Raw genomic sequence first — 24,484 nt, 5'->3', positions numbered from 1 at the left:
AAAACTCGACTTATACTGAATATTTTAAAACTCATTTATACTTGTAACTGACTATAAAACAATTAGTGATGTCTTTTTTTTTTAATTTTTGTTCTACATTCCAGGTCAATTTGGTACATTCAATACAAAATGTAGTACTAATAAAACCATGACAGACCTTTTAACTAGAACCTGTTGCATCATATGAATGTAAAAGCTCCAGTACTCAATTGTAGCCAAGTTGCTGTAAAAATAATGCCAGCTGGAAACTCACCTACCTGGTTCCAAGCTAAAAGGTCTGATTGTCAACTTCCTTAGTTGCATGAACTTCCCTGGGGCAAGACACAAGCAAGTGTGCTCAGGGTCTGTGACTGGATTTCCTGCCATGCAGGTTTTACAATGTCCATTACTCTGCTGTTACTTGCAAAGTGGTCTGTCAGAAAGATGCTTCAATTTTATTTCTGGTACTAACTAGAGTAAGTCTGAATTTCAACTTAAGTCCTCCTTCAGGAAAAGTAAGACAAATCAGTCAGGCAAAAGAATTAGATGAAAATACCTTTAAATGGCATTGGATTTTGTCCAGTGTCTACAGGAATGTTCTGCAAAATGTACTTAAAACTTACTGAAAATGTAGATCTATTTTTAAAAAAAGCATGAATTGTGAAAGATTAAGGAGCTAATTTCCACTGAAAGTAAGTATCAGGCTTAACTATCTATAGCTTGCCACAGTTCACCTGAAATCAAGAATAACACCAGTAGCAAATTTTGTTATGGTAGAAAAGACTGAAAATTACATTGCAGAACAGGGATAAAACCTTGTACAGAGACACCTTGAACCACTAGTTCACATTCTCTGTCTGACCTGAAGTTGATTCCTTTGCCTACATACCCATGTCCAACAAAGGACAATAATGTGTACAGGTTCACCCTAAATACAGTCAAAACAGCCATTCACTGTGCCACAGTAGAGTAGCTACAACGAAGTGACTCTACGCTTCAACAGAGGACTCTGAAAAAAGAATTTTCACAATTTAATGGGGACTTTTTTTATAGCTTCCTTAATCTTAAGTGAGGGATTCCTTTTGTCCCGTGTCAAAACAAAAAACGAATTAACAAACAAACAAACACAAAAAAACCCAAACAAACCAACAAAATCCATCAAAGCTTTAAAAAGCCTTAATTAAAAAGCGGCAACTGCTGCTCGGGGGAGCACGGCGGCACAGGACGCGGGGCTGCTCGGGCGGGCCGCAGCCCGCCGGACACGCACCGCAGGGGAACCGGCCGGGGGGGGTGGAACCCACGCACAGAGCGCTCCCGCGGGCAGCCCACCGGCCTAGCCCTTTTCCACGCTTCCCGAGGTGGCCTCCCAGGCCGGACAGACCTTACGATGCCTAAAATTCCAGCCCCCACCCCTTGGGGCTCTTTAAGAAGTTGCCCTCACCGCGGCCGGGCCGAAGCACGACCGCCCGTCCACCCTCCACTGCCCTAACAGCAAACGGGCCTACGGCGCGGCAAGTACAGCACCCCTCCCGAAAAGCACCGGCGAGGGGGCCAGCTCCCAACTTGCCAGCTGACCCCCCAAAAACTGGCCCCGACGCCCTGACCCAGCCCGCTCCCAAAACACACCCCCCAACCGCCGCAGCGCGCCCAGCGCTGGCTGCGCGCATGCGCAGAGTGGCGGCGCTGACTGTCGGAGTTTCCTCCTGGAGAGACGCTTGCCATTGGCTGCCGACCGTTCCCGAGTGCTTTCGTGATTCTCCGGCGCGGCGCCGAAGGAGCGGGAGGGGGTGAGGAGGACCAAACGGCTCGGCGGCGGCGCAGTGCATTGTGGGGCGGAAGAGGAGAGTCACCGCTCTGCTAGAGCCGCCATCTTGCCTGCGTCCGGACTCGCTCCCGCTTTCGGGGCCTGCTTTTTCTCCTCACAGCGCAAAGCGGCGGGAAAGGAGAGGACGAGGGGCCCACCCGGGCGGCGCTGATGCGTTCAGAGCCTCCTCGCACCTGTCCCGGGCGCCGCTAGCGAAGGGGGCGGGGGTGGTCGGGCGGTCGCCGGCGCGGCCTCCTCTTCTCCTCTGCCGGGATGGGCCGGTCCCGCAGCCGGAGCTCGTCCCGCTCCAAGCACACGAAGAGCTCTAAGCACAACAAGAAGAACCGGAGCCGATCGCGGTCCCGCTCCCGGGAGAAGGAGCGGGCGCGGAAGCGCTCCAAGTCCCGGGAGAGCAAGCGGAACCGGCGCCGGGAGTCCCGTTCCCGCTCCCGCTCCAACACGGCCCCCTCCTCCCGCCGCGACCGGGAGCGGGAGCGCGATCGCGCCTCCTCCCCGCCCGACCGCATCGACATCTTCGGGCGCACGGTCAGCAAACGTAGCAGCCTGGACGAGAAGCAGAAGCGGGAGGAGGAGGAGAAAAAAGCGGAGTTCGAGCGGCAGCGGAAAATGTGAGCCCCGGGGGCGGGGGTAAGGGGGGGTGGGGGTGGGATGCTCTCGGTGCCTTTCTCCCCGCGCCTCCCTGCTCCAGCCCGGGGCCGCAGGGCGAAAGGCGTCGAGGCCCCTCGCTGAGGCCTAGCTTCTGCCTGCTTTCCCGCCATCCTTCCCTTTCCTCCGGGCTCGCCCCCTCGGGCGGGTCCGCGGCCGCCCCCGGGGGTGCGGGGCTCCCTCCGCCGCTGCCCCCCCCTCCCCCCCGGCTTTGTGCGGCGCCGCCGCCACGCTGCCCGCCCCTCCCCTTTGTTGCGTGGAGCTCGTTCGGCGTCGAGCGGAGGCATCTGGAGTCGCTCGGGTTTTTAAGAAATGCCGTGCAGCGATTATACGGACGCTCAGCGTGGTTTGATTTTTCAGTTTTATTTTCTTGCCACATGGGAGAGTGAGATCCGGTGACTTGTTTAATTTGAAGCCTTTTTCGGTTCTCGTTGTGGGGAATGTTGTTATTTATAAAGCCTGCAGGGATAGAGAAATTCTATTTCAACGAACGTTGGGCGTGCATTAAGATGCTTAGCAATATTGTTAAGTTACGACAGACCTTTGTGCAGTGGAGATAGCAATGGTTTTCACAGTTGTGATAAAGTGATTCTTGTTCTTTGAATGTTACCCTTGCTCACTGGAGCACTGAATCCAGAAATAGCACTTGCTTGTACGTGTGAAGCCAAGTAGTTCTGTAAATTCTCAGGTGGAGAGTTTTACTTCAGCGGCATAGTTCAAATGAGATATTAATTGTAGTTCAGAAGGCTTGATCACCCCGACTTGTCACTTTCGGTTTTGCTTGTCGATAATCTCCTTTGCTAGCTTCAGAGTTTGACAGCGGTGTCATCAGAAACTTGCTTAGTAACACAAAGATACATGAAAACGTTGAATGCTTTTTCAGTTATTTATCCTAATTTTGCGGTTTATAATTTTAATCAGTACCTAAACTAATAAAAATATTCCATGAATATCTGTGATGAAGAATTGGAATGTGCATAACAATTTGAGAATACAGTGAATAGTTTATGCTAGTATTCTGGAGCTGTTTTAGTTCATATGTAAGTAAGCTTTCTTTAAAGTTATCTTTGAAATTTTGAAACATGAAATATGTATAGGAGGATTATGACGTGTGTTGATATTGGCAAGAGAACAGTAAACTTCTGAGGCAGAAACAATATTGGAAAAGATTGGGCATAGAATTTTGATGCTCCTGGAATACACTTTAAATTTAAAAAAGAAAAAGCAATAAAACTTATTTGACAAATACAGTATTTGAGTAAGTTGTCTGTAAATTGTGTTATGTATGTTAGTATGTATTCCTGTTGGTGAAGGAAAGAAGTGCTTTCTTGCTGAGTGAATTAACTAGTGGACAGTTCACATATTGAAAGTGACTTTCTCCTCATGTCTTCAAATCTTATTACATAGCCTAGCTTCTGCTTTTTCCTATAAAGCTAGTTTTGTGTAAAGGCCTTGCAAATAAAACCTTCTTTTTCATCAGAAATCTGCTGAAACTTAAGAAGCTTATTTTCTGCAGATTTTATAAAATTAATCTTTAAGAAGTAAATGAAGCATATTAAAAATACTTTTACAGTAATGATTTATCTGTTACTCTGGAGTCACAGCTCAGTAGGTCAGGATGATAAACTTACACCTGTATATAAAATACTCTAACGTCATGCTATTTTTAAAAAATAATGAATAGTTGGTATAAACTACAGAACAAATCATTGAGATTTATATCAGTATTTACAATTTGATTTCCTTGATAAAATCAAAGCCCTTATATGTATTATTATATATTTGCAATATTGTTATTGCCTATGAATGTGAAAAATATATATTTGCTTGGTTTAATTAAATTTTAATGAAATTTGTTGGGGTGAGAAGAATGAAACATGCAGGCCCAGTCCTTACTTTGAGTACATCATTGATTGCTGAGGATATTTGACAACTTATTTCAGACATGAGTGTTGGGGGTTTTTGTAACTATGTACTATGTTTATTCAATTAGTAAACTTTTATTCTAGATTTTCTTGATGTTAAATGTAAAGCTAAAATAGTTGAATAAAACATGTGAAGATGAGCTTTCTGAAAAAATATTTCTGTAGAACAGCCTCTTATGTATGCTAAGTTGTATCAGTACAGGATGGTGAGAGTACTTGCTGCTGAATAAATACTCATAAGAGGGAAGAAAAACCTTTAAAAAGGGTATTTAGTATGTAAAGGATATTTAAAAATGTGTCCAGAAAGGATTGTAGGTAGTGGCTTGGCAGAGTTACACAGAATGGGATTGATGCATTTTTCTGGATGGTGATGATGGTCTAGATTGTGTTTTGGTTTTCTGAAAAATTAATGTCAAGATACTTTGTGTCGTTTTAGGAAAAGTGAATGCTGGCCTAATGTGCCACCAGATAAGTTTGCTATCTCTAGAGGAATGTAAGAATAAAATTTGTGTTCTGGGTCTGAATGTTTAAGTTGAAGGTTTCAAACCTTTTTATTGAATGAGATAGACTTTGGTTCAGTACATTTTTGGAAAGAAGGTACATGAACAGGGGAAATCTGGAGCCTTTCACCTCGGTATTTCACATGTTTATCTAGATCAGTAATCCATAATTCATTATCTCCTATTTCATGTTTGCAAATTGTACACTGGGAAATCTAAAAATTAGTAAATCCTGGTTTTTGTTTCTTTTTTTTATGAGTTGGGTTTATGTTTCTCAATATACATACGATAGGAAAATGCAAGCATTATGAAAATGACAGGATATTAAGGGTATTACAACAGTAGTAGTTATTCTAAATCATGGATTTCTGGAGCTGATGGACCAGAAGATAAGTTTATAAGATTGTTTCGTGCTTCATGGAATACTTAAAATGAAGGTTCAGTTTTAAAGTTGGAAGAACAACCTTCTGCCCAAAACCCATAATAATTCTAAATAAATAGTACTGTATGAAACATAGCTATACAGTATTCACTTTTGTTGGTCTTTGGATATCTAGTTGCCATAGTGTAGTAGTGATTAGTACCTGGAAGATTTTTTTTTTCTTCATTTGGTAATAAACCTGCAAATTGATCTAATCTTTTTGTGTGCTTTTTAATGAAAACATAAACCAGGTATCAGGCTAAGTGATAATGCTGCTGCTAAACAAGAATAAAGACAAGAAGACATTTGAAAATACTTCCAAAATTCAAAACATGGCAAACTGCAAAGTTTGCAAGGATTTATTTAGAGCTTGGTATTGGTATATTTAATTTTGGATAATTGCAGTAGTAACAGTGATGCAATAAAGAAGTTAAGGGGAGGTGAGGTATTTGAAATTTTGTAAGATAAATGTTTGGATAACTAGATTGCAGATATAACACCTGGAATTCTTTTAAAAATATTCAAATCATAGATGTTATTGCTACTGTCTTCTATTTTAGTTATTCGACATGTTTGGTGCCTCTGAGGTAGTGGCTTTAAGACAAGGTCTTACAAGATAATATTGCTACATGTGGCTTAAATTTGAGACCATTTAATTCTGGAAGGGTGAAGGATGGCCTAAGTTGGGTGGGGTCTTTTTTATACCACCAACACACCCCACCACCCCCCCGCCCCCCCCAGCCCTTCCCCCTTCCCCTACGGCTGAAATGATCAAGAAGTAGTATGATAAGATGTCCTTTTAAGATTACTCTCTTGAGATAAGATGGAGAGGTGCTTAATATGATATGGTCTGAATGGGTTCTCTGTGGTAGGAGCACTGATTGCCTGAATATTCACTTTTCTTAAATGCAGGGCAGAACATTCTTTTAAGTATATGATCTCTGTGTGTAAGGTATAAAATTGTTTAAAAGTGAATCAGTAAGGTGGCTGATACCGTGTATTTGAGAGGCTTTGTTTCAGTGCAACCATTCTTTATTGATTAAAAATGTAATCCTCATGTTTGCATTTTGTAGTCGTCAACAAGAAATTGAAGAGAAGCTCATAGAGGAAGAAACTGCTCGAAGAGTGGAAGAGCTTGTGGCTAAACGTGTAGAAGAAGAGTTGGAGAAAAGGAAGGATGAGATTGAGCGAGAGGTTCTCCGCAGGGTGGAGGAGGCTAAGCGCATCATGGAAAAACAGTTGCTCGAAGAACTCGAGCGACAGCGACAAGCTGAACTTGCAGCACAAAAAGCCAGAGAGGTAACGCTCGGTCGTTTGGAAAGTAGAGACAGTCCATGGCAAAACTTTCAGTGTCGGTTTGTGCCTCCTGTTCGGTTCAGAAAGAGATGGAATACAGCAAATCTAATTCCCTTCTCGTATAAACTTGCATTGCTACGAAACTTAATTTCTAGCTTATTCAGAGGAGCTCACTGATACTTAAACAGTTATTCTCCTAAAACCTGAACAAGGATACTTGATTTTTAATGGAACTGACCTACATATTTCAGAATTGTTTGAAACTTTTGCCATGGCTGCAGGATTTATCAACGGTCCTTTCATTTTGGGGAAGGGTATTGAAAATCTGTAATTATGTATCCTTCATTTGTTTCATTTTGTTTACCTAGACTGTAAGAGGCTTTTGCCTTCAGTCAGGCAAAAAGCAGGGTCCAGCAGTGAGCTGCAGTACCTGTCTTTAACAAATAGGTTTCCTACTCTTCATTTAAAATGAACATTTTCCTTGAGCATACATTGGACTAATTCTGGGACTTCGAGCATAAGCCCATCCACGTCTTCACGAAGGATCTATGTCCAAATCATTATATCCATTTTTAATAACTACTAACAACTCGTTTTTTTTTCCCTAGAAGTTATAAAAGAGCAGGTTGCCCTTGTCTGAAGTCAAGCTGAACATGTGACTTGGGTTTTTGTTCCTTTTTTTTTTTGTTGTTGTTGGTTTTTTTTTTTTAATCAGCAGCTGGAGCAGAAGCTGAAAATGTCTTTCTGTGAGACAGTAATTTGCTACTGAAGGCTTTGATGCCTGCCTGCACCAATCATTCCAGGATCCAGAAATTTCAAGACAAATTTTAAACTGTAAAGGAAATTTGTGCTATATAGTCTTAAGTCTCAAATGCCTTTTTTACTCCATACCTCCTACACGATTTATTTTAAATTAATATTTTGGTTGGCTTACAAAAGGAAAGATGGTATCAATCAATTTTTCCCCTTCATACTACATGTGACTTGTCTGTCACATAATATCTTTAAACTAAAAACAAAAAAAAAAAAAAAACCTGGAACACGGAGTCACAATCAATACTAAGAACATTAAATCAAACTTGTTCGCAAATTCTGACCTTACTATGAAATAATTTAAGTTGAATTTAGATGTCTGTAGACAGCAGATTCTTCATCTGTAGAGGTTTTCACTTGATCAGATGGATGACTTTTTTTTTTTTTTTTAAGTATTTTTGCTGTTGTCAATGTGATGTGGAGAAGTCCCATCAGTTCTTTGTAATGCAGAATAAACTTCCATGCCTGGAGTGAAGTGTGCTAGCTAGTAGCTGGTTACTAGTCATAGTAAGAAGTTTTCTCTTCGTATGCTTGCTTTGTTCGTATTAACTTTTTTTTCTTACACAGACACAAACCTCTGGCTAACTTTAAATCTTCCAAATATTAAAATAATTCGGATATATATTATGTGAACTGAAAACACCTCAAAAACTTTCACGCAGTCTTCATATTTATGAGTTGCATAACAGAGTTGCATAAAATTCACCAAGAAAACAACAATTACAAGGCTTTATTTCCTGATCTTGCCTTCTCTGGACTCCTGAATTCTAAGTTCAGACTGCAAATGACAGTCAAAATTGTCATTAAAATTAAAATTGTCAAAATATTGAATGTTAAGTCCATTCTCCCCATGAAAGAAGCCCATAGCTCCATGAAGTATGGATTACCATTTGTATTTTTCACTAACAGTAAATGTATTTTTCTTATTAATTGTTTGCCTTAGGAATGATTTACATATTTTTGTTCCTTCTTATCATAAACATCTGCATTCCTCAGCTCAGCCTTCCTTGTATGTTGTTTCTTTATAAATGGTTGAGCTGCTGATGCAGGTATTGCCAAGCTAACAGTACAAATCATTTTAAAGAGGAAGCTGGCGCGTATGGCAGCCGAGGAGCACACTCTGCAGGACACTGGACAAGACAGTAAATATTCAACTTTTAATGCTGATTAAAGGAGTATAGGTAAAGAATACGTAGGTATACTTAATTGGTGAGACAAACTATTCACTTTATTTATATTTTCTATATTACTTTTAATTTGGTAAATACTATCCAGTTTTTGTAGTTGTCCTTGTTGATTTGTGTGATATTAAAATTCTAGTAATAAATTGTCAGGATTCTATGATTAGGGAGGGTTTAGTTGGTTGCTGTTTGGACTGGGCGGGATGATTTAAATTGAGTACTAGAAACCAGTTTTAGTGGCTGCACAATTTACCATTGTGAGACAAAATAGGTGGCTGTAAAGCTGCCACTTTAAGTCAGTTCACAGAAGAATTCTGAGAAAGATTAGTGAACATGCAGAAATTAATATTTTACTTTACTAACATCTTGCCCTGTCCTCCCGTTTAGGAAGAAGAGCGTGCAAAGCGTGAGGAACTAGAGCGAATACTAGAAGAGAATAATCGAAAAATTGCAGAAGCACAAGCTAAACTGGTATGTGAAGATGTAGTTAACTGTTCTGTAGGGGAATACAGGTCCCTCTGCTTGATTTGCAACACAATTAAAATAAACAAATGGACCCTTTCTAGAGTTTAACTTGTCTATTGCTGGCTATGTCAGTAGCATTGCTCTCCTTCCCTCGAGCAGAAGACACCAGATCTTTAGCAGTTACACTAATCTGAAAAAATAGTTCAGGTACAATTAATTTAGAGGAAGATATCTGCATTCAGAATTTCAAAAGTTACATTTTTAACTGTATCTCACAAGGAACGTTGAAGTAAGTTTGCAAACGTTCAGGTTCTAGAACAGAAGTGACTAATTCTGTCTTGTTGAGCAGGGCAAGTACAAACTGGATTTGAGACTAGTACAGTGTTGATGCAGAAGTGCTGAAAGAGACTTTCAGCATAAGCTTAAGATGTCTAAGTTGTCAAAGTGTAGCCTGTGTTGGTCTCCAAGCCTATTTAAGCAGGTGCCTGCCTCATGAGAGCATTCAATATGATTTAGCTGATTCTAATAAATTAATGATAAGCCAGACTAAGCTTCTTCTAAATCCTTATTGAACTCTTACCAGTTTCAGTTACTCAAGTAATTACAACTTTTTCAGGTAAAGATGATTCTTAAAACTGTTTGCTTGAACTGCATCTGCTTTAGATCTCTTTCTGTTTTAGCCTTTTCCCTACCTCATATGGTAGAAATGAGACAAACAGAAAATTTAAAGTGTTAATTGACGTAATGAACAAAATAAGCACCTTTAGAAGACCTTTGGAAGAGCCATAAGAGCCATAAGTCAATTGATTGACTTGTTACAAATCAAGTAAAGATGGTTTTGAATTAGGAGGGGGCTTTAGATGGGTTTTGGAGCGGGGAGACCTCTGAAGGTCTGCTACGCTGTTATATTGTGCCTTCATCTGACACGTGACAGGTGTCAGGGGAATTTCTCTCTATATACACTGACTTCCTTAATTAAAATGTAATGTGTTGTTTTCAAAGCAGTGCTGAAAAGCACTGCATGTATGCACTGAAGATGTTCAGTGTTTCTTTTAAACCCAGTTCAAATTACCGTTTTATAAATAGCTTCACAGAAACCAACTGTGGCATCTAGTTCAGGTAAAACTGCTTACATACCTGTGCAGGATTGGACTTGTTTGGAATTTAATATGGATTTGTAAATTGCTTTTATGACTACAAAATATATTGTCCTAAAATCTACCATTTTCATATATAGGCTGAAGAACAATTGAAAATTGTTGAAGAACAAAGAAAGATTCATGAGGAGAGGATGAAACTAGAACAAGAGAGACAACGTCAGCAAAAGGAAGAGCAAAAAATGATCCTGGGCAAAGGAAAGTCTAGGCCAAAACTGTCCTTCTCACTAAAAAGCCAGGATTAAATAGCAACTCTGAACTCTTAAAAGAAAAAAAAGAAACAACCCAACAAAAAAAGTAAACAACAAAAAAACTTTGTATGGTAGCTTCATGTTGAAGTGGGTTTTTTTTCGTTTTTTTTTTTTTTTTTTTTTTCTCTCCATTTTGTTTTTTTGGTCTTTTTTGAAAGTCTGGAAAGTTAGCTTGTTCTAATAGGGGCTGTGCTCTGCAATTCTTCTTCTTCTTTTTTTTTTTTTTTTTTTTTTTTTTTTTTTTTTTTAAAGCTTCCATTAAGTTAAAGCCTTATCAGATCATTGTTGCCTTTCAGAGGGTAATCTGTTCTCATCAATTTTGTTTCTGTATTAGTGGTCTGAAGCAGATCGGGTCACTTTATGAATTCTGGATGATCTGATAAGGTTTTACTGACGTACTCATCAGAGTTTGACTCTGATAATTGACAGAACTTTATACTGGGTATTGCTGACTTAATTTTTTTTTTTTTTTTTAAAGTCAGTAAATACATGAGTAAAATGCCATAGTATTACCGGACCTCTGTGGTTTATTGTTAAATCAGTGTCCTATGATACTGTCCCATTGTTGCGCTTGATGTTCCTGATACAGGTAAGGAAATAGTTTGTCATTTCTGCTATGAATACATAGAGAGAGTTCAGTATTGTCTCTGTTAGATTTGTTTTTATTACATTGACAGCATTCAACCAGCGTTCCCCATTGTGTAAATAAATCAATTTGCTGAATAAAGTGAAAGTCTTAAATTCATATGTTTAAGTAAATTCTTTTAGTACACTTCTATAAACAGCTATAAGAGTGACAATTCACATTATTAAATTCAATACTATAGTGGTATTTTTTTTTAATTTTGCTTTTAACTATTGTGGCTTCTCCTACTTATAATGCAAAATTACACACAGTAAAAAATCCCTGCAGTTGTGAATGTTTTTGATGGCTGCTGCTGTTTTCATGAATATTGGTTTTTATTCTGACAGAGACTTATTTCAGCTGTAGTATCATGTTTAAACAGCTGTTTGGCTTACTGCACCCGAACCAATACTTCGATATCTAATCCCCTTCAGTTCACCTCATAATATAGTATATTGTGTAAGTTAGGGTCATTACCATATAATGAATTTGATGGATCCTAAAGGATTTAAAAATGGAAGGTTTTTTCACAAAGGACTGGACCGGCTAGCATACTTGAAATGAAAAACAGAAAGTGAGATTCTGTCTAAATATATTGTTTTAGCCAGAAGGCAACTGTTATTCATATACAGGTCTTGAATGTTATCCATTTATATATACAGGTTTTATTTTGAAAAATGAAACTACAGATTGAAAACTATATATTAAAGTCCCCTTTTTGTATATAATTCTTCTACCAAAACCTGGATTACTATAGCTTGTCCAGTTCTAAAACTTTTGTTTTCCTGTTGGTGTGCAACGTCTATAGTAATGGTAAAATGAAAGTTACCAGTAGTTGCCTGAGCATCTGAATGTCACTGGACAAAGTTGGAAGTAATTCCTAATATTCCCAAAGGATTTGTTTCTGTTAATTTGGCAAGTTAAATGTGGGAGCAAGCTGAGTGTGCCACTGAAAGCAGTGTTCAGTGTGCTTTGTGTGAAACCTGGGCTTGGGGGCAGACTGATGTGTATCGCTTTGTCCAGTATGTCTAGAAAAATGTGAAGACAGTAAAATACCTACACTATTACTGTACTTAAATTTGTCTATCTATTGTATTACAGAAGAAGGTTGAAGGTTGCTTAATGCATAAAAACAAAAGCTGAAGCCAAATAAATCATGTACATGACCTGTTGGCAGGAGCAGGCTGTATTTAAAGCTCAACTGATACCTGTATTTCTAAAACAGAAAACATCCCCTGTTCCCTTACAAGAAACAAGCTATTAAAAGTCAATACTCAAAACAGACCTATGCATTTTTGTTTCCTCTCCTCTTCTAAAAGCAAGAAGCCAAGTTCTCATACACACAGCTGTGGTATCGAGCCTTTTGTTCTGCATCAATGATTTGCTGCTAAATAGTAACATTTGTTCTTTACACTTCACACTGGGTAGGCTTGGACTTTGAGAGGTTATTTTCAATTGCACCTTTAGGACTACTGAGGACAAAATGTCCCATCACAATTGGATTGCCCCTTCTGACATTCCACACCTTCCTACATGCGTTGCCTTCCCCCTGCCCACTAAAAAGGAGAGGGAGATACATATTTATGCTTTTTTGTTGGGACAGAAGTTCACTTGGTAGGAACCACTGCCTCTTTACTGGCCTAAAGCATTCTGTATTTCTTAGATAGCTTTTTGTAGACCCAGTATGAGTGGACATCACATTTGTATTAATCAGGGGTTTTCTTTCTTTTTAAAATTACTGTAGGACTTCAGGGGTACTGTTGGTTTCTAGGAAAATAGAGGTGCACATAGTTTGGGCGGGAGGGTAAATCGACATTTGATGATAAGAACTTGCAATGTTCTTATATTCCCTTAAAACTTGATTGCGGTCTGATCCAAAGTAGGTTAGTCCATGGACTGACATTTAGGTAGTGATTAAACAGTACGAGCTGGGGAGCTTGGGCCTGCGTGAGGATAGCAACCTACCTAGAGAAATTGCTGTTAGAAATGGTGTTGGGTGTTTAATTTTTATTTCGTGACAGTTTGAAGTTCAAATTTTGGTTAGATAATTTTTGATCTGTTTTTTTTTGGGGGGGGGGTTTCTTTCATCCCCTTCCCCCGCCCTGCCCAGGGGAGGCAGATAGGCATTTTTTGTTGTGACCTACGTCAAGCAGTATTTACTTCCCTTACATGATGACAGAAGAGATCTTAGTTTTCCCAACCCCTCTTCATAAATATCCTGAAGAATTATTTTAATACCGAACAATGTGTCTATCTGGCAGAGGCGAGAGAGAGTGGAAGGCCTTACAGTGGTATCCTAGCAGTGTGCTGTTACTTTGGAGATTTGTTAAACTGCCCTTTGAACTTCCCATGTTCATTATCATCATTTTTCCAAGCACAAGGGGAAAGCTGACTGCTGTGAATTGTATTGGAGAGCTGGTGTCCTTGAAGCTTAGCAAAGTGGAGACAATGAGGTTGGCAAGATGTCTAAGCTGCCAAGCAACTGCATACCTACGTATAGACAGATATGTCAGTGTTATCTTACTAAAGTATCAATACTTCATCCACTCCTATTTTGTCTTGAAAAAGAAGGAAGGATCTATCTTGTCTCTTCTCTTGAGCTTTGTGCCACCTCATACACCTCACCTTGTCTATTGCCCTTGCTGACCTGAAGATCGTAAACCCCTCTCTGATGCTATTAACATGCCCTCTTCACGATTGCTTTGAGTTTCTGTGCCATTTTTTTGAGTGTACACCAGCTGGGAAGATGGTTGTGATTCACTCATAACTGCATGAAGAATCTTCGTTAAACATTTTCAGGGTATTTGGGTATGTGTTGTCCCTTTGGCAAGCAGGAAGAAAAATCATCAGCGCTGCTAACTGCAGGGTCTCAATGCAGTGCAAGTTCAGGTGAAATTCAAGTTGATAAGCAGTTTGCATTGCAGAGATGGTTTATTTCAGATGAGAACTGTGGAGCTGCCCCTGTACCTAAGGCTCATTCCAAGGCAGGAGGATATGGTCGAAGTGCCAGGGCTGGTACAATTTTGGACCAACAGGCCAGTCCAGCCAGAGCTGAGCCATGACTGTCACAATGTACCTCTGTTTCATCTCCATGCTAGTACCACCGAATCCCTGAATCTCAGCGTTCTCATAACCCCTCTTCCCGTCCCACTGTCTTGTTATCCAACTGAGGAGCACTGAGCCTCTGTTGACACTTCCTTACTGAACAGCTCAATCCTTCTGATCACCTTTCCCGGACTGACACGTAGAAGCAAGGGCTGCAGTGGTCAGCTCTGCGCAAGGGGACATAAATCCCTGTAAAAGCCCAGTTGTGTAGTGGAAGTTTGATCCTGGGTCTTGTTTCCCACCCTACATAGCTCATCGCAGACCACAAAATAATACTAGAATTTTAGTTTTCACAGAGTGATGCTGAAAATCGATACAAAAATAAGTCAAACGGAAAATTAAAATGCATGGTTAGGATGTACCAACTTATTTTCTGATTTTTATTGCAACACTGCTTGAATTCTGTGGTTGTTTTTAGGAGGAGCCAAGCTCATTTTCTAAGAAACTACGGTTAACCAAAATTGTGGTTTTAAAAAGACATGGAGAAGGCAAACCTCTAGATCCATACTCTCCACCCTAAGTGCAGAAAATGCATTGTTAGGGTATGAATGATATTTTAGGAGCTGTTTCAAGTATCCGGCACACTTGGCCTTTTGTACAAACAATAAACAAACCATGTAAATCAGTCTCTCTTAAATTTAGCAGTAATTGTATCTCTTGAGTTATCTCTTTTTGACTTTCAAACTTGGTAAATTTTCAAGTAACTGTTAATGATGGTAAGCTTTTCCACTTAATAAAAAAGGTCATGTTCCGTGTATTCTCATTGCCAATGTTCAGACTGGTAAAAGAATCGGGGATGGCGGGCCCGATCCTGATCACATTCAGATTAACTGCCTTTTTGTTACAGATTTCGCCGGATCGGAGCCAATATCAGTGTAATTATTGCCCCCATCACTTTCGGGAATAAGCCGAAAGGGGTTATTCAGCGATAAATGCGATTTTTGCTGTCAGGCTGATCGAGGCGCTGGAAATAAAGGTTTCAGCGGTGCGAATGGCAGAGTCCCGGTTTGTCCCTGAAGGCAGAGGGAAAAGCGGGTCCCACCTGCTCGGTGGCGCCGCTCATCCATCCATCCATCCATCCATCCATCCATCCATCCATCCATCCATCCATCCATCCATCCATCCATCCATCCATCCATCCATCCGCCCACCCACCCACCCACCCACCCTCGCCCGCCGAGCCGGGGGGACCGCGGCGCCGCTCCCACGGCCGCGGCAGGATTTCCTCCCCGCAGAAGCCTGTCCCCTGCGAGTTTGTCTGCCAGGAAACGGCCATCCCCGCGAAACCCGAAATATCTGCCGGGACCTCCTCCTGAAATAGCCCCTCAGAGAAGCCGCCACCGCGGCCGAAGCCGATTGCTAACTTCCTACCACTTTGTGCGCTTTTTTCGCCCCCCCCGCCCCCGTCCCCGTCCCCAACCCGTACTCTCACGTTTCCTCCGTGTCCGAGGAGGCGATTCCTGCCGCCGCTCGGAAGCGAGACGGGAAAGTTGGAGGCCGGTGCTGCGGGGGGGAACGGGGAGGAGGACGGGGCCGGGGCGGGGGCGCGGCCGCACCGCGGCTGCCCGGGGGCTCCGCCGAGCGCCCCGCGCCCGGCCCCGCTCCCGGGCCCGGCCCCGCAAGCGACTCCGCAGAAAGCGCCCCCCGCCCCGACCCCAGCAGCGGGGATCGGCCCCTCGAGCAAAAAAAAAAAAAAAAAAAAAAAAAAGGGGGTGACCCGAGCGAAGCAGCCCCCGAGAGCCCACATTTCTCTGGACGGCTTAACCTTTGTTGCTTGCGAGCAGCTTATGGGAGATAAGCTCCCGGTTTTCTCTAGGTTCTTACTTAAAAGTGGTTTTGTTAACGCGGATTTTTACACACCTACGGTGTCTGTCAAGAGGATGCTGCAGAGTGGAGTAAAACAGCTGTATTTACGTAAAATGATTAGCCGCTGGACAATAGAAGTCGAGTGATATATTTAGCTGCAGGAGGATATTTTCAGACAATGCCAGGGCTCTTCATTTCCTCTGGTTTACTTAAAGCAAGGACACGGAGAGTTAGAGGTCACAGTTTACTCACAGCTTTTACAAAACACCGTTCGTAACCTTTTGCTTCAAAACAAACAGAAGAAGCAGCATGACAAAATTGAGGTAAAACTATTTTACACGTCTCTGTTGTGAGAAGCGTTTATCAGGCTCAGTGTTTCCACTGGCTCCCGACTGGATACACACCACACATTTGTTTAAAAGTTTAATAATTAAGTACTTTCCTCCCCTCGCTGGCGAAGCCCTCCTTTGATGCCCCTCGATGCGCATAGATACCCAATCTCTGTCTCCCACTTGAGTGCTAAGTTTCCGTCCTGGGAATCGGATCCTTTTCCACCAAATTGTGTCGCCGGATCTGCAATTCCTTCCTCGCTGCAAATTAAATTTAATTAAGCAGTTTACTTAAAACGTATTCGATGTTTTGTGTGAAAAGCAAACTGATTTCCCTGTTTCCTTGAGTGGTAGATTTCATTAGAGAACTACCAAACACAATTAACACAAAATCTATGGGGCATCGAGCGCGCCTCAAACCTCCTTTCCCCTCTGTTGCGAGCTAGAGGAGCGGTCTCTGCCAGGCTGAAACACCACTTTGCTTAAAAGGGGGAGGGAAACGATCATTTTCTTCCAAATTGATCAAGGAAATAAATTTCAGTGCCAGTCGTTTTCCTTATAAGGGCTTCTTCGCGTTCGCCTAAAAGCCGAACGAGCACCACCACTAACCCGATTTTTAAGTAAATGCCCCTATTTTTTCGGGAACAAAATTATGCGAAATTGGCTCTTTATTATGGTCTTTTGTAGCATGTCCTTTGCATCCCTACACTAAAAGGTCGAGAAATGACAGAAAGGGCGCCGTAATTTCCTGGGATTTAATTTTTAATCCTTTCTGCAGATACTACTGTGGCAAGAAATCCCTACTGGAAGAAATTCGGTAACCCCCTTCACTTCACAGGACCGACCGTGACGCGGTACGAGCAGTTTTAGCCACGGTGCAGCTCTCGGCGCCGGCCGTTCCCGTGTGCCGCCCCTGCGGCCCCCCGGGGCCGCCACGCGGGACCGCGGGACCCACCAGCCCCTTTGCCGGGGGAACCGCGTAGGCTCCGGGCAGGGCAGGACGCGCGGGAGCCGCGGAGGAGGAGGAGGGGGGGTGGGATGAAGCCGAGAGGGACCCCTCCCCCCGCCTCCCCACGCCGTGGAGGGACGCTGTTGGCCGCTAGTGGGAGCTGTGGCCCCGTGGAAGCGCCACGGCAGCCGCGGCGCGCCGGGTCCCGACCGCGGCGGCCGGCGCACCCCCGAGTGGCAGCGGCGACACCCACCCACCCCCCCCCGCGGTGCCCCCCCTCATCCGCCCCCCGGGGGTCCCTCCGCAGCCACCGGGGAAGCATCTCCAGCGCTGCCTACGGGTAGGTCCCCCCTGGCCAGAAATTAGTAAAATTAGGTACAGGAGCCAGGTGCCGGCGGGATACGCGGGGTCTGAGAAAGAACTGGATCCGAAAATTTCCCCCCCCCCCCAAAATGTGCGGAAGGGAAGGCGCGGAGCGGTGGCGGGGGACCCGCACCCGGCCTCAGCGCCGCTAGTTACGCTCCGCTCCGCACCCTTCTGCGGGGGCTCTGCGCGTCCAACTCCTCTGTATTTCGGGATGGCCCGTGGCAAACTGTCGCGCAACCAGATAAACTTCGAAAACTCCCGAGGCCCCGTGTTAAGGGACAGTCGGGACCGAGCGTGGGAGAGCCCCCCCGCTGCCCATCCCCCTCCCCCGGCGGGGCGCCCGCACGAAGTTGCGCGGGGAGCTCCGCGCTAGCGGAGGCGGCCGCTGCCGCGCAGCTCCGCCAGCCCTGCTCTCCCGCGGGTGGGGGGGGCCGCGCCCCGCCGCAGCGGGGGGAGCGCCGCGCCCCGTTGCTCCCCGCTCCTTAAACAGCAGTGTATTTGAAAAACGCTCCATTTTAGCAAAGACCTTTTTTTTTTTTTTTTTTTTTTTTGAGGGGGTGGGGGTGGGTTGGGGGAGCGGAGAGTACATTTCATTTTATTTTTTTCCCCTCTGATTCCGCCCCGCGTGGGCCAGCCGCACCTCCCCGCACAGCCCCGGCGTGACTACGAGCGAGCGGGCTCCCCGCTCACCCCGGCGGTCAGTCGGTCGGTCGTGCGGCCGCCCCGTGGCGTGGCGTGGCGTGACCGGGCCCCCGCGTGGCGGAGGGTGTGTGGCGGGGGTTTGGGCGGGGTGTGTGTGGGGGGGGGGAATGTTACCTGCCGGCCCTGCGCGGCGGGTCTCGGCGCGGCCCCGCCCGCCGCGGCGGCGGCGGCGGTAAGTGACACGCGCGGCGCCCAACCAGCGCGGCGGCCCGGCGGCGGCCCTATGAGCGGCGGCGGCGGGGCGGCGGGGCCGCGCTTATATGGCTACGGCGGCGCGCTGCCGCCGGCCGCGCTCCTGCGCCGGGGACTGGCCGCGGCGGCAACGGCAGCAACAACAACAGCGGCGGCGGCAACAGCAACGGCGGCGGCGGCGGCCTCGCGGGTTGCAGGCGGCGCGGTGGGGACGGCTGCTCCTCCGCGCTGGGGCTCCGCGGCGGCGCAAGTCCCCGCGCCCGGCTTTCCTCCTCCTCCTGCCGCCGCGCCGCGGACTGCGGATCTCGCAAGGGGAGAGCTAGGGACGTTTTGACGCTGCGACCACCCCCCCCCCCCCTTTTTTTTTTTTTATTTATTTTTTTATTATTATTATTTTTCGCCCCTTCTTTCTTGCCCTGCTCCGCTCCGAGGTCTGTGCCGGCGACAAGGACAGCAGTGCCCCCCCCGGGGAAGCCGGAGCCCTGCGGATGCGCCTCCCCGGGACCGGGGGAGCTGACTCTCGGAGTGGATTTACTGACTCGCGGTTGCTTCCGAGCTGCCCGAAACAGCCCGGGCTGGTGCCTGTGCGGATTGCAAACTGCAGGGAGCACTGAGAGACACAGAAGGAGCCTCCTGCCGAGGCTGTGTCCCTTTCCCCCAACCCCTTTATTTCTCCCACCACCGTTCCTTTTATTTTGCCTTTTTTTTTTTTTTTAAACTCCTTTTCACGCGAGCCTTAGACACTGTGAACGTGTATGGCGCACTGGATCCAAATGGGAGTTGGCAGTTTGAGTGGCATCTTCCAAGGCAGCCGGGAGACCTCCAGTAAGAGGAAGGACTGAGGCGTTTGCATTTTTGTGTTGTTACTTCGGAGGTAGCTTGGATCTTACCTCGCAGGAGAATTTCCTACATGCGAGTGGCATACATGACTCAGTAGATCTGCTTCCAGCTCTCGCCAAGTGCATCGTCGACCCTCCGCGTGTGATTTTTTTTTTTTTTTTTTTTTTTTTTTTTTTTGTGTGTGTGTCATTCTTTCTTTCCTCTTCACCGTCCCGGCTGTTGGGGCGCCAGGCCCCCACCCTGCTGCCGCCGCTCAGGTGCGGGGAAACCGCACGGGCGGAGTTGGCGCGGCCCCGGGGAGGGACTCGGTGCCGGCTGCGACCATGGCAGCGCGGAGGCGAGACGCCTCCGCCTGGAAGTACTGCTGGGGAGTCGTGATGGTTTTATGCAGAACTGCACTGGCGAGGTCCATCGTTTTGGACCCCATATATTGGAATTCCTCCAACCCCAAGTAAGTTTCCAGCCCGCTCCCGCCCGCTGCCTCTTCCCCCCCCCCCCCCCCCCCCTTTCCCCGGGGGCCGGCGCTGCCCTCCGCGGCGGGACGGACAGACAGACGGACGGACGGACGGGGTGGGGGACGCTGCGAGCGGCGGCTGCCGCCGGGGTCTTCGGCTGGGCCGGCAGCAGGATCTGGCCCTCCCGTGGGGCGGGTGGTGCGTGTCACGGCGGGGCTGCCCCGCCGCCGCTTGCCCCCGGCGGGAGGGTCCCGGGAGGAGGGAAGGGGGGGCCGGGCCGGGGCGGCGGAGCGGAGCGGGGGCGGGAGCGGGGCGGCGGCGGCAGCAGCAGGCTGAAACCTCCGCACCCGCGGGGTCCGGGCTCCGCACCCGCGGAGCCGGCGCCGCCTCCCCGGGGCCGGGCCGCGCTGCGCTGGGCTGCCAGGAAAGGGTGATACTCTTCAACTTCTCCGTCTGCAGATGCAAACTCATCCCATTGACTCCAGCGAAGTTACATCTGCTTATAACAGGGCTAAATTTGGTTGTGGAGTTGATGGTATCAAGGCACATGTCAGTGAGTAATGAACTAAGCATTACCCATCACACAACCATTTAGTGTCATTCTTCATTAACAAACCCTGGCAAAAAAAGTACATGCGTTTCCCAGGCCTTCACTATCAAAGCACACTCTTAAAATAGAAGCATATTCTTTAAAAAAACACCCAAACCTTCTTTACTTAAACATCCGAAATTCTTGCTATTGGGAAGAGGAACTTTTTGGAAAGTGGGCCGTCTTTCTAAAGAGAAATATGAGTCAGTGATGTAAAACTACTTCTGCTTCTCTTTTTGTCCCCTTTCATTTTTGACATGCAAAATAAAAGTTGGCTGTGTTCAGTTGTGAAATCCTTTGAACTTTCGTGATTAAACCCACTAATTCAGAAAGCAAAAATCACGATAGGAAGAAATGGGCTGTATTGAGTTTAGGGAGTTTTACACCAGAAATGGGTTAAAATACTTTCTTTTAACTCATGCTGTATCTTCAATTATATATATTTAAAAGCTAACCGTATGCACTATGTTAATTGAATTTGGAATTTCCCATTAAATCCAGTAAGCACACACCTTGTTTTCCCGGGGGAGTTTTTAGAGGAAATGTTAGGTGATGATGAGATGAGAAGGGAGTATTTCCTGGATCAGGGATTAATTCTATGTAGGTAGCTGGATCGCCAGGAGTTTGGTGAATATTTCAAAGTTTGAATTAGGAGTCGCATCTCAAGTTTATCAAGTAACCTTGCGTTAGTCATCGTTACTTACGGTAGTAACTTATATGGAATAACCACCGAAGGAAAAACTCTCTGCAGGTTTCTACCAGTATTTTTCAATAATGGACGTTTGCTGTATCGCTGTAGGGTTTCTTTACAGAAAAGTTTTCTGATTTTTTTTTTTTTTTTTTTTTTTTATAAAAAAAAGGAAGCTGACGGGTTTGCTGCAGACTGCTCAGTTCGGTGTTTTTATTCCTAACATTGCGTGACAAATGATCATTTCCTATATGCACCAGGTGGGAAGGTAGTTAAAAGTTTTCGCTCCCGTCTCCCTCTGCCACTTTTACGATGCTCCAGAGCTAAACCCCTTCTTTGGCCTCAGAAAGGCACGACGTAACCGCCGAGGATAAAGCGACCATTCCGGTTCTAAGGCGGGCTGCGTGGTGCTGCTCTGAGTTCCCGCAGGACCGCGGCCGTGGGCCGGGGCTGCGCGGGTGGCACAGGCTGGGCTCGGCCTTGCAGGGAGGGAAGGCTTTTGCATCCCCAGCCCTTGCTGGGTTTATGCCTACAGAGGTCACTCTTCCAATGCAGAACAGCCCGCTGCTCCTCTGGCCTAGCCTCTGCCAGCTCCGACCTGCTCTCGGTTTGTTTTTTTGGTTGGTTGTGTTTTGTTTTTTTGTTTTTTTTTTTTTTTTTAACTTACCTTCATAGCTTTTATTAGCCATCAGTGAAATGAAAGGATCCGAGCAGCTGAATTCAACCCATCTTACAGAGCCTGGGGATATGCTTCCTTTATCAAATACCAGTTGTGTTTCCATTTGGCTAATTCTAAACTATTTGATTACAAAAAAGGTTTGAATGTTGTTAATGGTAGATCTAATGATAATATCTAATTACTTTTTCAACTTAAATGCACGCTTAAAAATAGGTTGTGTTGTTGATGTAATTGAGTTTTCTTGAGTGATTCATTGAGGCTTAATCACCACGGTGAAGAAGTGCACTATTAAAATTAGTCTTTTCAATTGCTGGGGCTAGTGATTTATAGGCCACTTGGAGGCTCGTAGTTTGAGGAAGCTTACAAATGCATTACCGATATTGCTGCTGGTGAGACAGCTCCACTTCTCAGAGCAGGATTTCTTACTAATTCTTGTCACAATTGTTTGCCTGAAGGATACTGAATAATTTCTCCTTGGACGAGGGTGTCCTCACTCTGGATTCAGGCTGAATGTTAGCTTGAGAAGCTGCTAAATGGAGCTTGGCGTAGTATAATAATAAAGCTCCTTCCTAGGTTTGAAATAATAACTATCTTTGGTGCTGGTTAATTTATTCAGGGAAGCTGTGCATTTAACTCAATTGAAAGCCTCAACACATAAATCTGCTGAACAGGTAGGCAATTAAATGCTGGGAGAAGTTGTTAGTCAGGTTAATATAAAGTATGAAATAATAAATTTTAGGTTAAGGTGAACATATAAACTGAATTGGTTTTGCACTGAAGTGTAGAGGTTATAATTTCTAGCAGGTGGCAGGGATGGAGAGCACGCAGTAGCTGTTTGAAGGCAGAGCTCCCTTCCCTTTCCCCCCGCCTCTCCCTTTTTAGAGATCTGCGTTCATTGCCTCGGCCAGATCACAAGATTTCAGTGACGTACATAAAATACTAGTACCTGCGACTTTATTGCTTGTGAGGTTAAACATCACTGTTGCAGATGGTTTTGGTAGACTTCGCAGACTTCTCGTCTGAAGAACCTTAGATCTCATGGTCTTGAAAACACAGAGAAAAATTACTCTGTAGACTCAACTCCGGTTGACACTTTAATGGGGGACTTTCTGCCTGTGTTGTTTCTGCCAAGACAAACAATGTATAGAGATAGCACGGGTTACCTCAGTTTCACCTCACAAGGGCTCAGCACTGCCTCTGACACACAGGACAGGACGTAGTGTTGTTGGGCACCTTTTAGTGAAACGGTAGAGAAATGTCATTCAAAAAAACACTGTTTCTGTCTGAGTGTCGCTATTCCCTGCGTGCCATAGGCTGGTGAGCAAAGCGGTTCTCCTTAGTGACATGTGGAAGGTTATCCTCGCAAGCGGTGCCTTTGACACTGATTAAGTTAGATTATGTAGCTGTTTTCCCTCCTGATAACCAGTTATATATGGGATATTTCACAGCCTGCCTCAGAATGAATGCTAACATGTCAGAAACTGATAAAATAAACTACAGTTGATGACCCTGTTAAATGTTCTATTCAGTAGCATATAGACTAGTCTGCTTCTCATTGTATCTGAAATTCTTATTTTTGTAGGTAAACAAATGCACATTCACTGCTGATTGAATAGCCCCTTGAACTATGCTCTGCAGTTTGCATTTGGGTTAATCTTGTCGGTTTTAATATAGAGAGAAAAAAAGGAGAAAGCACCAGGGGTGGAATTGTTAGTGCTTTCACATCCACATTCCTCACATTTTGTCAGGATGATAAACTGTAGGTAATGGGCAGCCGTTGTTTTGCAGGACAGGCGAGCCAGCCAGAGCACAAAGAGCTTGCTAAAACGATATCTCACAACATGTTTGGGAGCCTCTCAGCTAGACAAGAATTTATTTGGGAGTCCTGTGTCCTGAGACCGCACTTTCTAACCTCAGCAATTACAGCCTCAAGCTGAAGAAACAGGAGTGGAAGGTTAAAATGATTTAAACACATGCTCCTAAATTGTACCCAAAACATAGCTGTTGACACTTGGCATGCTAATACAAGGAGTGAGTGGTGGCTTCCAGTCCATTTGATATCTCCAGCATTAGTAGCCAGGTCTCTGAAGCACAAGCGAATTAGCAAAATTAATTCAGAACAAACTGAAGGCTGAATTCTTGAGCTGGTTATTTTCCCTAGCCTTTTATATGTGGAGTATAATTGCTATATTATTTATAGTAATTATCTTTAAGCATGTTATCTGTAAGCTGTGCTACGTTGTTTCACTCTGTTTAATGAAGTAATTGCTTTTAGAAAGGCAGTGACTAAAAGTCAAGCTAAAATCACTAAAGTTCTCCCTCTGCCCACACACAGGAATGCTTCTCTCTTTTTTTTTTTTTTTGTTTGTTTGTTTTGTTTTGTTTTGTTTCCCTCCTTTTTTTACCCTTTCCCTGTTTTATTGTAAGGAGATCACATTGCTCTAGGTGTGACACTGCGGTTCGTCTTAAATTTGGCGAAGGTTCCTGCCATGGGAAGCCAGGGGAGGACCTGAGGTGACTGCCGTCACACGATGGCAAGGACAGGCCTTCCAGCCCTGCGCAGAGCAGCCAGAGCCAGGGTTGCTTTTTGGGGCTTTTTTTTTTTTTTTTTTTTTGGAGGATCTGGTCTTCATGTGTCATGCAACCTGCAGTACTTGAAATTGCTTGTTGCAAATGAGAAGAAAGTGTTCTTCTGAGAAAA

At 44.8% G+C, this 24,484-nt stretch overlaps 2 protein-coding genes across 3 annotated transcripts in view; both read left to right on the top strand.

Annotated features, from left to right (window-relative positions):
• Positions 1-1,783: 1,783 nt before the first annotated feature.
• ARGLU1 (arginine and glutamate rich 1) lies at positions 1,784-11,203 on the top strand. 2 transcript variants are annotated; one of them, XM_032997043.2, is made up of 4 exons: positions 1,788-2,412; positions 6,369-6,594; positions 8,973-9,056; positions 10,288-11,203. In XM_032997043.2, exons 1-4 carry the CDS (start codon positions 2,057-2,059, stop codon positions 10,450-10,452), a joined length of 831 nt encoding a protein of 276 aa, XP_032852934.1. In that variant the 5' UTR covers positions 1,788-2,056; the 3' UTR covers positions 10,453-11,203. The 2 variants fall into 2 exon arrangements, with proteins under 2 accessions (XP_042661931.1, XP_032852934.1); XM_042805997.1 differs by lacking the exons at positions 8,973-9,056; positions 10,288-11,203 and adding an exon at positions 8,489-8,848 and having other exon boundaries at positions 1,784-2,412.
• Positions 11,204-18,637: 7,434 nt separating this feature from the next.
• Positions 18,638-24,484, top strand: part of EFNB2 (ephrin B2) — a 44,851-nt gene continuing 39,004 nt past the window's right edge. Inside the window, exon 1 of the mRNA XM_042806165.1 lies at positions 18,638-19,823. Within this exon, the coding sequence (XP_042662099.1) occupies positions 19,696-19,823 (128 nt within the window). The 5' untranslated portion in view covers positions 18,638-19,695. The remainder of the gene's footprint in view (positions 19,824-24,484) is intronic.

The sequence above is a fragment of the Tyto alba genome, unplaced genomic scaffold, assembly GCF_018691265.1.
Source record: "Tyto alba isolate M040663 unplaced genomic scaffold, T.alba_DEE_v4.0 Super-Scaffold_45, whole genome shotgun sequence".
Classification (NCBI taxonomy): domain Eukaryota; kingdom Metazoa; phylum Chordata; class Aves; order Strigiformes; family Tytonidae; genus Tyto; species Tyto alba.
The sequence above is the reverse complement of the archived record's forward strand: the minus strand, read 5'-3'. Positions and strand labels throughout refer to the sequence as shown.

What these genes read in the sequence shown, in the direction of transcription:
- ARGLU1 (XM_032997043.2), top strand. Translation starts at nt 2,057, where the DNA reads ATGGGCCGGTCCCGCAGCCGGAGCTCGTCCCGCTCCAAGCACACGAAG. An exon ending in CAGCACAAAAAGCCAGAGAG is followed by an intron (nt 6,595 to 8,972) that starts GTAACGCTCGGT and finishes CCTCCCGTTTAG; the next exon opens with GAAGAAGAGCGTGCAAAGCG. An exon ending in CAGAAGCACAAGCTAAACTG is followed by an intron (nt 9,057 to 10,287) that starts GTATGTGAAGAT and finishes TTTCATATATAG; the next exon opens with GCTGAAGAACAATTGAAAAT.